The following is a 14282-nucleotide window of genomic DNA, read 5'->3' as shown; positions in this document are numbered from 1 at the left end:
AGGACCTTTTCCAGGCCATTGCTAATGAACGTCCTTATCTCCTAGCATTGAGTATTGGTTCCGCTGCATGGATGTGGATGGGGATGGTGTACTCTCCATGTACGAGCTAGAGTACTTCTATGAGGAGCAGTGTGAACGGATGGAAGCCATGGGCATTGAGCCCTTGCCATTCCATGATTTGCTGTGCCAGATGCTTGACCTGGTGAAGCCAGCCACCGATGGTAAGACTGAGTAAAAGACCATTTGTACTTTTCACCTATGTAACAGAGTGGGGCATTTAATCCCGGATTGTCCTACATTATTTCACTTCCAGAGTCTTCCATACTGGCTTCCCAAATACAGAAATAGTATGGAACCAACAATTGATGGCAAATCCTATTTAAGAAATTTTTCCATAGAGGGGCGCCTTGGGTGGCTCTGTCAGTTAAGCATCCAACTCTTCTTGATTTTGGCTCAGGTCATGATCTCAAGGTCATGAAATCGAGCCCCAAGTGGGGCTCCATGCTCAGTGGGGAGTCTGCTTGAGATTGTCTCTCTCCTCCCTGTGCCCTGGCCCACTGCACTCTCAAATAAGTAAATCTCTAAAAAAAAAAAAAAAAAAAAAAAAGTCAACAGAAAGCAGATTAGTGATTGCCCAGGGCTCGAGGTAAGGGGAGTTAGGGAAGGTCTGCTTGATGGTTATAGAGTTTCCTTTTGAGGTGAAGAAATGTTATGGAACTCAATAGTAGTGATGGTTGCACAACATTGTGAATGTACTACAAGCCATGGAATTATACACTAAAATGGTTAAAATGGTGAATTTTATGTCAGTTTTACCTCAAAAAAAAAAAGGGATCTTGTATAATAAAATTAGCATATACATATACTTTTAAACTTCAATATAAGACTTTTTCATTTGCCAAAACAGTTCTTGAAATTTACTGGATTTGTTTTTACATAGGCAAAATAACACTACGAGATCTGAAGAGATGCAGAATGGCACACATCTTTTATGACACTTTCTTTAATCTGGAGAAATACCTAGACCATGAACAGAGAGATCCCTTTGCGGTCCAGAAGGTACTGGTTTTAACTTCTATTTGAGGGCTGCAGTATCAGGGGTTGTGTGCTACAGATAAAAATGATCTCTGCCTATAGGAATTTTGTATTTAAAGAGATAACATTTAAAACATTCCGTCGCACACTGAAAAGAGAAAAATGGACCCAGTTGTGGACCTCTCCCCACAACTAATCTCCATCTGCCTGTCACTGAGTGAATTATAACATTTTTTCAAGTGTTTGTGATCTTTGTACATGACTATCACTGTGAAGTCATTCTACACCTGAATAGAGATAAGCTCCCTTCCCCATACACAAAAATCTGTGGACCCTCAAAAAACCCTGAACATCATATAGTCTATGTCCAGAAAAGGGGGGAGCAGAATATCAACACTTCCCTTCTAGTCCCTTGTTTAAAAAGTAAAAATTATGTTGACAGAAAAGGACTGTTTCCATTGGTCCTGCAGGAGTACTTGAACTACAGGAAACTTGCCCAGTCTTTTCTTTGTCTTCCACATGTTGACCTAAATAGTAGTAAGAATACAAAGATCACCTTCTAAAAACAAATACCCTGCACCTGATCTTGGGGCATATCAAGGCACATTATCACTCGCTTAAAGTCAAAATTATGTTTCATTGACTCAAAGGTGCCCATTATTTTATATACTTTTAACCAAATAAAAAAATTGCCATTGTAAGTAAATCTAAGATGTGTCCAGTTTCAAAGATGTTAAAAGGATGGGGTAGGGGTTCTTAAATGTATTAAAGATCATAACACATCGTATGGTCAATATTAGGTATTTGCATTCTTTTGGCATAATTAACCTTACATCTGAGGGCAGTGCAAACTCATCTTAATCATGGAAAAACATTTTACCTGGAATATACAATCCAAGATACTGTCCATATTGTAGAAAGAAAAGAAAATGTATAGCCTTTTCCCCCTTCATTTCTTCTATTTGTGTTATCAATTTAACCTTCAATTTTACTTTATAAGAGGTGACAGTATATCAAAATTTCTTCTGATCTGCAAAGAACATTTTTAGTCAGAAAGTGCTCAATAAATTCCAGACACTGTGTTGAAGAGACATATGGTCAAATAGAGATTAAAAAGAACAAAAAGTAGCCATCAAGCATATACAGTATAGCAAAGAAGTGATTTGGGAGAAGAAGGGCTGTTTCCAGGAAGGTAGCACAGATGACATGGTATCTGAGCTGGCTTTTACAGAAGCCATAAAAATGTGCCAGAGGAAGGGGGTGTATTTCAGGTGGGCATATGCAAAAACCTCAAGTCACTCCAGATAGCTGCTGTGCAAAATGCCAGGGAGAAGGGCCTAGGGAAAGGTCTCTGACTTAAGGCAAAAGAATCTAGACCTAAAGAATTAGCTACCGAGGAGTTCACTATAATTTTGTGATTGGAGGCACAGAAATCACTTTAGGAGTGTTACTTTTAGCACCTCTTTTAACACGTTAAGATGAAACATTTTCGGGTAGGTCATCACAAATGCTGTATATAACTAAAGAAAACCTATCTCTAATTCTTTGTCTTTGATTATTTTTGTTTCGTGTCCTCTGCAAACAGGATGTTGAGAATGAGGGGCCTGAGCCTTCTGACTGGGACAGGTTTGCAGCTGAGGAATATGAGACTCTTGTTGCCGAGGAATCTGCCCAAGCACAGTTCCAGGAAGGGTGAGTGAGTCTCCCTGGTCTTGTAGAACTTTTTTTTAACAGGGGTAACTGTATCAGGAATATTAAAACCACCTTAAAAAATCAAACTAGTAATTCTTATTTTTGAATATCATAAAAACGAGTGATTATAATCAACTTTGGTTGAAAGACTGTTTTTCCCAGCAGTCTTCTCTTCCCTTCTTCACTAATTTCCTGAAAACTCTTCTTATGTCCCATTTCCTTTCATGGAGTTGTACTTTTCAGTGGAAGCTAAGATTATTGTGGAGTCATACATACTACAAGCCCTGTAAATACAGGATGAGGCTGAAAGAACTGAAGCTTTTTTAAATAATAAAGATGATCATGTTTAAAACAAATCTTTACCATATATGGTTTTGTGCATTCAACCCTGAACAAGAAGTTACTTCTACATGGATTTTATAGTAGGATATAACTACATAAAGGGACCATGGTAAGAAATTATCCAAGACTTTCACTGCTTAGAACATTTCAGCAACTTTATAATTTGTTGGCTTTTTCCATCTTCTTCTCTGGAATTCTTTAGCAGTTCCTCTAAGGCTCTTAATTAATCCTTATTATTAATGTAATACATTTTTTGAGTAGGTAATATATTCGTATGTTTTAATATTCAAAGAAACAAAAGGATAAATAGTGAAGTTTCCTGCTGCCCATTTTTCCCTCCCAGAAGCAATCACTGTGGTCATTTTCTTATGTACCTTTCCAAAGACACTCTCTATCCCATTCTGTCTCTCTCTCTCTCTCACACACACATACACATATGCATATACATGTGTATATATAAAAAAGCAAATACGGGGGACCTGGATGGCTGTCAGTTAAGCATTCAACTCTTGATCTCAGCTCAGGTTTCAATCTCAGGGTCGTGAGTTCAAGCCCCGCACTGGGCTCCGTGGTGGGCTTGGAGCCTACATTAAAAAAAAAAAAAATACACATATACATTCTTACATTTCTTTTTTCCCTTACACATATGTAGCATATTACAGTCATTGTTTGGTGCCTGGCTTTTTCCATACCTGTATGAAGTTTCTGTTACACAAGGTGAATAAGGTCTAGAGATCTGCTGTACAATGTTGTACCTATAGTTAAAAATATGGTATTATGCATTTTAAAACATTAAGAGAATAAAGCTCATGTTAAGTCTTCCTACAAAATACAGGAATAACAAGGAAATTTTTGGAGGTGATGGGTATGTTTAGTACCTTGTAGTATCACAGATGTACGCATATGTCAAAACTGATCAAAATGTACTCATTAAATGCATGCAATTTTCCATGTAACAATTAAACATAAAAACAATAACAAAGATTGGGAAAACAGTATGATAAACCAAAAACACTTGTATTTTATTATTACTAAGGTATAAATGAGGCTTCACAAATATTTTGGGGGCCTTGAGTGCACGAAAAAGTTAAAAAAACAATAAATTGGAGATTATTCCATAAATGTATCTAATGGATGTTCTAAGTTTTTACAGCTGCACAATATTCTACCATATAGTTATACCATTATTAGAATAGTTATGCCACTATTAGAAATATAACGTTCTGGTGAATAATCTTATATACCTGTCATTTTATACATATATAGGACAAATTTCCAGAAGTATAGCAAACAGCATACTTGCAAAAACATAGGATTTTAGAGAAACCCACAAGAAATAACGCAGACTCCCAAAACTAGCAACAGTGGGGAGCCATTTCTACCTCTAAGCCTAAAAGGACAAGGAGATAAAACCATCATCAGAACCCAAAGAGAGTAAGTCTATGGAAAGAGTCAGCTGACAGGACTTATAACCTTCAGTAATGAAATTTTGGCAAACCAGCTAAGAGGTATTAGAATAAATACCCAATTTCACTTCCCTCCTATTGCTTGGTATCCTGCTGGCACTTCCCAATGGCTTCCAACAAGAAACCAGAAGATGAGACAACTAATTGATGTGGTCCAATTGTATCACCCTCCTGGTGCACAGAGCTAGGCAGAGAGTAGATCTAGAAGGATAAATATCAAATATCCTGCTCAGTGCATAAAGTCAAAGAGCCCTCTACAGAGATTGTACATCTCACACCTGTACCATTAAGTCTTCAATACCTTTTTGGAGAGTATTGAAGAAGCCGTCTCCAAACCACTTTCTTTAATTTAAAGATTTCTTTAATATGCTTAGCCACAAAACTGGGGTCTCATTTTTATGTCATTGACCCAGAAACCCATAAAAATCATTCATCATTCATTGATTATTTTAAGCCTGACTGAATCAGGCTTGAAGCAGACAGACAAGTAGATTCACAAGCATGATTTAAAGTTTTTGGCATTGAGCTTCCATAGTAGGAATTAGACTAAGTTTACTTATGAAGCAGCATCCCTACTGTTAAGAACACGTGTGGATGTTTAGAATAGATTGCCTCTAATTTTTCACTAATAGGAATATTAATAAAATTACCCTACATATACATAGTGCAATTCCATGTAAACATTAAAAATCATTTTGTGGGTATATATTTCTTGACTATCAAAGAAAAAGTAGAGATGTGGAGAAAGCCTTTAAAAGATCAAGAAAGATGGAATAACAACAAAAAGTATAAGAAAGAAAATTAGGTATACGTAAGGAAAACAACAGGAATCTAACTTACATGTATTAGACAACAGAGCAAATAGAACAAAAAAATTCTAAGATAATAAAAAGCTCTTTTTAAAATAAGACTTGAAATCTGAAAGGTCAGAAGTCACACCCTATCCAGAAAATTCTGATAATGATTGATTCTCCATATATGTGTTGAATTTGCCAGAATTCAAAGAAAAGTTTATTTGGGTTTTTTTTCCATTTTTAAAAAATTCAAGTTATCAGACAAGGGGCAAAAAAAATCACCCTTGCCTCAGATACCTCCATAGTAAAAATGAATACTGGAAGACCATGAAACAACATATACGACTTCTCAGAGAAAGAGATTCTATAACCCCAAATTTTGTTTTATTTTTTTTTTAAAGATTTTATTTATTTGAGAGAGAACAAGCAGGGGGAGCTGCAGAGGGAGATGGAGAAGCTGACCACACGCCAAGCAGGGAGCCAGACTTGGCGCTCGATCCTGGTACTTCAGGATCATGACCTGAGCTGAAGGCAGATGCTTAACTGACTAAGCTACCCAGGTGTCCCTATAACCCCAAATTTTATACTAATTCAAGATGACATTTAAGCATGAAAGCACAAATGGATATTTTCAAACATGTAAGAACTGAAGGGAATACAGCACCCATGAGCTCTTCTTTAAAAAGGACATATGGGGCGCCTGGGTGGCTCAGTTGTTAAGCATCTGCCTTCGGCTCAGGTCATGATCCCAGGGTCCTGGGATTGAGCCCCAAGTCGGGCTCCCTGCTCAGCGAGAAGCCTGCTTCTCCTGCTCCCACTCCCCCAGCTTGTGTTCCCTCTCTCACTCTCTTTCTCTGCCAAATAAATAAAATCTTAAAAATAAATAAATCAATAAAAATAAAAAGGACATAATCATAAAACCAAGAACAAACCAAACCCAAATAAAGTGCCCAGAAATGGAGCAACTACTGTGGAAAATAAATAATAGATTCAATCCATTCAAATGCAGAAAGAAAAGAACAGAACATCTGGAAAAAAATAACATAACTAAAACTGGAACGTAGAGAAGAGGAAGAAATATATGTAAAACATCCTAGAAGTAACAACTTAAAGAGGAGAAAGAAAACTTGTGTGTAAATTTCATTGGCAAGGCCTCCATAGATATCCTTTGAAGCTGTGTAAGTCAAACTGAGGGTTTAGGAATACTAATTAAAATAAACACTTGAAAAACCAAAGCTGGGGGCACCTGGGTGGCTCAGTCCTTAAGCATCTGCCTTCAGCTCAGGGTGTGATCCTAGAGTCCTGGGATCGAGCCCCACATCAGGCTCTTTTGCTAGGAGCCTGCTTCTTCCTCTCCCACTCCCCCTGCCTGTGTTCCCTCTCTCGCTGGCTCTCTCTCCATCAAATAAATAAATAAAATCTTAACAAAAAAAAAAAAAAGAAAAGAAAAACCAAAGCCAGACTAAGTGTTCTAATTCAGTCGGAATACACACACAAAAGAACAACACAGACCACAAAGCATAAAGATGACAGAACTAAGGCAAGTATTTTTAGATAAGTGTGAACTGAAAAGGAATAAATTTGCTCATTAAAAGGATTCCATTTTAGAATGACAACAAAGGTTGAATTAAAAAAGAATGACACTCAAAAAAAGCTATGCATCGGATAGCAGATTTTTGAAACAAAAACTCCAGAAAAAAAATAAAAGTAATTGGAGCCTATTATTTGTAGCCATGGTAAAATATTCCCTGAAAATAGATAAAATACCTTTGTGGGTTTTGTCCATAGACCATGTACAAAATACATATTAGGCTACAAAACAAAACTACTGTGGACTTCTAAATAGTAACTACAGTTCAGACCAGCTTCTCATTTAAGGAGGTAGTCTGAAAGCATACTGTTGCTTCAGTCTCTCACACCATTGAAAAATAAATGCAGAGTACCACTTAGGAAGAGAAATTTTCAGTGGACTGAAAGAAGGAAAACAATGGGACCAGATTGCAGAGGGAACCACAGCTTAGGTTCTCTGCAGGAGGATGGAGAAGATAATTGCTACAAATAAAGGAAGCAGCACTTAAGGGTGATCCATACCTGAATTTGACTGAAACCAAGAGCAAGAGGGAGACCAGAAGCAGCAGCATCCTGGTAGGTCAAACCTTTATATATCTCATCCTATCCCAAAAGGAAAGACAAAAAGCAAGAGTGTGGGATCTTGGAGCAAAGTACAACCACTGAAATATCCACAGCAGCAGCATGGCCCATCCATCCCTTCATTCTCATTGAAAACAGTAGTAACCTCACATTGTTAAGCAGCCAATGCAAACAGAGGCAGCAGTCTGTTTCCAACTACACAGAAAAGTGGACAAATTATGCAAATATCAATAAAATACTCAACAAATGGAAAAACGTTCACCCTTGGAAGGAGACTCACTATAGCAATCACAACAAGACCTCAAGTTGAGTATATTAGCCATTTTTAGAGAGGTAAGGGAATATTGCACTCCTGAAACGAGACTGACCAGTTTCTTGGAAATTAAAAGAAGAAAATTTTAAATGAAAACACAGTCACTGGGCTGAATAATAAAAGGCACAGCTAAAAAGGTTTTGATTTGGGATATTGATTATGATACTGGGGTAAGAAATCCTTGCAGAAACCAGTAGAAATAATAGCCAGATAATTCCCAGAATTCTAGCTGTTTAAAAAAATAAATATACGCAGGGTTCAGCAAATTTTTCTTGGCCAGGTAGTGAATATTTTAGGTTTTACAGTTCTATCACAACTGCTTAGCTCTGGCATTGTGGTATGACAGTAGCCATAGATAACATGTAAGCAAATCAATGTGGCTGTTTTCCAATAAAATTTTAATACACCCTGAGATAAAAACTTCCTACCATTTTCACATGTCATGAAATATTCTTTTTTTTTTCAAATTTAAAAAAGCAAAACCATTCTTAGCTCACTGGGTTGTACCAAAAAAAGGTGGAGAGAGAGATCTGGCCCACAGACTGTAGTTTGCCAGTCCTGTACTAGAGTGAAATTTCAGATAAAGATATAATGAAGAACTGCAGATCTACCAGAGACAAAAAGCAGATTAAATATCGTTCAAATACTGCAAAAAAAAAAATAATAATAACTTTGAATCTAGAATTCTATTTCTGTTTATATGTGAGGGCCCAATAAATACATTTTCAGACATCCAAAGATACAAAAAGTTTACCACCCAAAGACTATCTCTGAAAGAAGTATTAAGGGATATTCTTCAGCAAGAAGGTAAATGAATTCTAGTGGAATGCAAGAAGTAATTATGAGCAACAAAATTAGTAAAATTTATTCTTACAACTAAATAAATATTGATCACAGATATATTGTTAAGAGTAAAAGGAGGTCAGGATGATATACTATGAATCTTTATTACAGTGGAGAATATTGATACTGAAAAATTTATATTTCTCTAACAATGACTAGAGTTAAAGTATGTGTGTTAAAAATGTAAGGTTAATCACTAAGAGAATAAAAATGAAATGGAAAACTTTCTAATCAATTTTTAGAAAAAGACATTTGATTAAGTGGGGAAAAAATTAGTAAACTCAGTCTACTGAAAGACAAATGTGTTAATCAGCATTCTTTTGGTGGCAAGTGACCTAATCTCAACTCAAATTGCCATAAACAACAACAACAAAGATATTGGCTTACAGAACTGTTAAGTCCAGGGGTAGTACTGACTTGAGAAACTCAGACTTTATCTCTTTCATCTCTTACATAATGCTTTCCTTTCATTTTTTCACTCTCAGCAAGTTTTTCATGTGTGGCAGCAAGATGATCACCTGATAGCTTCAAGTTCAAATAAAAGAGAAAATCCCTTTCCCCTAAGTTTCAAAGAAAACCTAGGATTTGTGTCTCTTTGACTCTAATTGGCTTAGTTTGGGTCCAGTCACTGAACCAATTCCTGAAGGAGTGAGGCCTAGAAGTAGGCTTGTACACGATACAGGTCCATCCAAACCATATGTTTTCCCAAGGGAAATTAGAAAATATGGCCATAAAAAAGAGGAATGCTATGCCAATAAAGGAACAACAGATGTCCACTATAGTAAGAAAGAAGAGACAAAAAGATAAAGACAGTACAAAATAAATGGCCAGAATAAATCCAAATATAGTATCAATCACATTGGATTAAAAATTGAACTGTATACTATTATTTAGATTCATCCCTAACACAGAGGTAAGAGTCAAATGAATAGTAACGGGTAAAAATCAGATATGGTAACATTAATGAGACAAGTAGAATTCAAAGCTTTAAAAGAGACTTTTCAGTATTTCAACAGTTGGCCATGAAAGTAAGTTATGAACTTTATGCAATATATAAATCCGATAGAAATACAAGGAAAAATTGACATCCGCAGCCATGTAAAAACCAGTAAATCAAATAGGCCAAAAAAATAATATAGAATTAGTAGGCTTCCACAGTTACACAAAAGTATACCTGGTACCCAACAAATACACATGGAACCATCACAGAAGTGCCTTTTAATTAAGGCATGAAGGAAATTGCAACAACTTAAAATGTAACCTGAAATTAACAACTAAAAACTAAAATGTACATACCTAGAAAGTTAAAAATAAAGTTAAAAAATATTCTTAATATATTTCGAAATAAGTGTTAAACTAAAGCAGAAGTCAAAATACAAATTATCTTTCTAGAACTATGCATTATGTTTAGTAAAACCTATGGGATCTGGACAAGGGGAAATTTATAACCTATAGACTAAAATAAATTATTAGGCTATCCTCTCAAAATGCATGAGAAAGGATGACAAAATAGACCCAAGTACATAGAAGGAAGAAATTAAACCATTTTATTTAAACAAAAATAAATCTATTAATTTATAAACATACACACACAAAAAAACATACTATGCGCCAAGCACTGTTCTAAATATTTTAATTCACTGGGTGCTCACAAAAACACTTTTTTGTAGATGCTGTTATCCCCATTTTACAGATAGGAAAACTGAACCACAGAAGTTAAATAACTTGTCAAAACTACCAATATATAAAAGAATACATCATAAGTAAGTGGGTTTTATCCCAAGATTGCTTCAGTGGTTTAACTTTGTAAAATCTGTCATTAACAGATTGAAGATGGGGAAAAAAATGTGTATGTATAAACTGATTCTTTGAAGGCATATGATAAAATTTAATATGTTTTTTGGTTTGGAAAAAAATCTTAAAACTAAGCAAACTTAAGAAGAATACCTTGTTAATGATAAAGGTTATTAATCCCACACCCCAGAAATAACCAGCTAAAAATACAATAGGGAAAAATCCCATTCATTAGTATCAAGAAAAAAGGTGACTTGGAAAATAAATATGAAGAAAAATCCAAAATTTCATCAAAAGATACAATGACCATTTGCCATGTTAAGATTGATTGATTGATTTGATATATTCCCCTAGAATATGTCATGGAACTTGATAAGCTAATTCTCAAATTCACATAAAAAAATAAATATACAAGAATAGCGGTGAGTTTGGGAAAGAAAGGTGTGGTGAGATACAGGGTATGTATATGATAAAAGATAGTATCTTAAATGTGTCAAGAAAAGACCAGTCAGTAAAATGTGTCCCTCTGTGGTGAATGAAAAAAGTACATATTAAACTAATGTCTGCATGTAAATAGACGTTAAAAGCTTAAAAGAAATGGGAGAAATTTATAAGGAAATCATTTCTAGATTTAAAAAGTGACAAATTTATAAAGTGACATTTAAAAAGTGACAAATTCTGTATCACAACCAAGAGGCAAACAAATTGGATTGCATCATATGACCAGTAATGTTCTTTTATAAATCAGATTCTTTAAAATCAATAGTAAGAATGTGAATAATGACCACTTCTAAAACAGTCAAAAGACAGAAATTTCACCCAGGAAATAAACATGAAAATTCCCACTTCACCACTAGTTAAAATGCAAATAGTTATAGTTTGCATATATATATATATATATACACACACACACACACACACACACACACCCACAAATAGTTAATAGCCAAATTATAACAATTTTAAATCTATTTAAACATTTAATGGAGCTCCCAAAATATATGAAACAAAAACTGCCAGACAGTTCAACAGTGATAGCTGGAGATTTCAACATTCCTCTTTCAGTTACTGATAGAACTAGAGACAATAAGGATACAGAAGACTTGAACAACACAGTGTATTTTATCTAATCAATATATAGGGAACCCTCCACAAAACAACAATAAAATATGCATTTCTTCAAGTGCACATGAAACTTCTCTAGGGCCCTATGATGAGTGAATAAAATGAGATCCCATAAATTCAAATGGATTACAGTACATAAAGTGTGTTGTCGGACCATAATAGAATTAAAGTAGGAATCAGTAACAGGAATCTGGGAATTCCGTAATATTTAGAAATTAAATAATACTTCTAAGACACATGGGTCAAAGAAGAAACGACACAGAACTTTAGATAATTCAAGATAATTATCTTGAATGAAAATAAAAGAACATATGAAAATGTATGAGGTGCAGTGAAAGCAGTGTTTAAAGGAAGCCTCAGAAAGCTCTAACATCAATAATATAAGCCTCTACCTTAAAAAGCTAGAAAAAGAACAAACCAGACCCAAAATAAGTAGAAATGAGGAAATAATAAAGATCAGAGTAGAAATCCATGAAATAGATAATAGGGAAATAATATGAAAGAATTCATGAAACCTAGAGTTGGCTCTTTGTAAAGATATTTTTTAAGATACATCTTTATCTGGATCAAGAAAAAAAAGAGAAGGCATATATTAACAAAATCAGGAATGGAGGAGGCATCACTATAGACACTACAGAACTTAAAGTAATTATAAAGAAAGATTATGAACAACCTTATCCCAATAAATTTCATACCTTGGATGAAATGGGACAAAATCCTAGAAAGACTCAAAGTACCAAAACTTATTCAAGAAGAAATGGAAAAGCAGAATAGACTATGTCAAGTAAGGATAATGAATTGGTTATTAAAGGTCTCCACCAAAAGAAAAGTCTAGGTCCAGAGGGTTTCACTGATAAATAGTTAAAGGGAAAATAATACTAATCTTTTACAAATACTTGGAGAAAATAAGAGGAGGGAATACTTCCAAACTTGTTCTATAAAGCCATTATTACCCTGATACCAAAGCCAGACAAAGATACACAAGAAATGAAAACTACAAACCAATATCCCTAAAGAGCATCAATATAAAAATTATTACAAAATATTAGCACATCAAATCCAGCAACGTATAAAAAAGTTTATATACTATAAGTGGGGTTTATCCTAGGAACAGAATGCTGGCTGGCTGACAGTCGAGAATCGATTAATTTAATACACCATATTAATAAAATGACAAAAAACGCAGTCATCTCCATGGACACACAAAAAAGCATTTGACAAAATCCAACATCCATTCACAATAATTTTCACCCATGTAAGGATAGAAGGGAACTTCCTTAACCAGATAAAAGGCATTTACAGTTAACATCATACTTACGGTGAAAAATTGAATGCCTTCCCCCTAAGATCAAGAACAAAGTAGGGACGTTTCTATTCATCATTTCTACTCAACATAGTAACTGAGGGTACTATGTTTTGCAGTAAGACAAGGAAGACTTTGAAAGTATTCAGATTGTAAAGGAAGTAGTAAAACTATCTATTCATAGATTATGTAACCTTGAAGCAGAAAATACTCCAAATAAAAGACCTGAAGCAGAATCTATCTGAAAGCTACCAGAACTAATGAGTTAGTAGTTAGCAAGATCTCAGAATACAAGTTTAATATACAAAAACTAGTCATATTTCCATATACTAGCAGTGAACAGTCCTGTAGGGAAATTCAAATAAAAAGAATAATTCTGTTCACATTAGCATCAAAAGGAACAAAATATTTAGGAATAAATATAACCAAAGAACTATAATACACACTGAAAACTGCAAAAATAATGCTGACCTAAATTAGATTAAAAAGTTAAGTACTGTTAAAATGTCAGTTCCCCAAATCTTCAGATTTAACGAATTCCCTTTTATTAAAATCCCTTCAGGCTTTTGTTGTAGTAATTGGCAAACTGATCCTAAAATTTATGTAGAATGCAAAGTACCTAGAATAGCCAAAGTCTTTTTTAAAGGAACAAAATTGAAGGACTTAGGCTGCCTGATTTCAAAATTTACTATAAAGCAAACAGTTGAGACATTGTAGCATTGGCATGTATAAAAATACATCAATTAAACACTCTAGAAATAGACCCTAATATGGATGGCCAGTTAATTTTCAACCAGTGGAGAATAAATTGTCTTCAAAAATGATGTTGAAATCATTGGATATCCATATGCCAAAAAAAAAAGACCCCAATCCATACCTCATACCATATACAAAAATAACTCAAAATGGATAGAAAGACCTAAATTTGAGAACAGAAACTCTAAAGCTTCTAGAATAAAACAGGAGAAAATCATTGTGACCTTGAGTTAGGCAAAAGCAATAAAAAATACTGATAAATTGGGCTTCCTTAAGAATTAAAAACTATTGCTCTCCCAAAGGCACATTAAGAAAATGAAAAGACAGAGAAGATATTCCCAAAACACCCCGATAAAGGACTCATAAAGAATTCTTACAGCTCCATAATAAAAAGACTAATAACCTAACTTTTGAACAGACAAAAGATCTAAATAAACACAAGTAAATTAGAGATACAAACAGCTAATAGTTATATGAAAAGATGTTCTACATTGTTAGACATTAGGAAAATGCAAATTAAAACCGCAGTGAGAAATACCACCCAGCCACTAGACCAACTAAAATCACTAGTTGACAATGATGTGGAGAAGCTGGAACCTCATACATTGGACTGATGGGGATGTAAAATTATATAGCCTCTTTAGAAGAGTTTGGCAATTTGTTAACAA

At 34.6% G+C, this 14282-nt stretch overlaps 1 protein-coding gene across 10 annotated transcripts in view; it reads left to right on the top strand.

Annotated features, from left to right (window-relative positions):
* The window catches only part of PPP2R3A (protein phosphatase 2 regulatory subunit B''alpha), a 205036-nt gene that overhangs the window by 177528 nt on the left and 13226 nt on the right, over window positions 1-14282 (top strand). For all 10 annotated transcript variants that reach the window (XM_057315817.1, XM_026497085.4, XM_044383425.3 and 7 more), the window contains 3 exons: window positions 46-221; window positions 941-1059; window positions 2621-2727. In XM_057315817.1, the coding sequence (XP_057171800.1) occupies window positions 46-221; window positions 941-1059; window positions 2621-2727 (402 nt within the window). The remainder of the gene's footprint in view (window positions 1-45; window positions 222-940; window positions 1060-2620; window positions 2728-14282) is intronic.

Source organism: Ursus arctos, unplaced genomic scaffold (assembly GCF_023065955.2).
Source record: "Ursus arctos isolate Adak ecotype North America unplaced genomic scaffold, UrsArc2.0 scaffold_20, whole genome shotgun sequence".
NCBI classification, from domain to species: domain Eukaryota; kingdom Metazoa; phylum Chordata; class Mammalia; order Carnivora; family Ursidae; genus Ursus; species Ursus arctos.
Note: the sequence above shows the minus strand (reverse complement) of the source record. Positions and strands in the feature narration are given on the sequence as shown.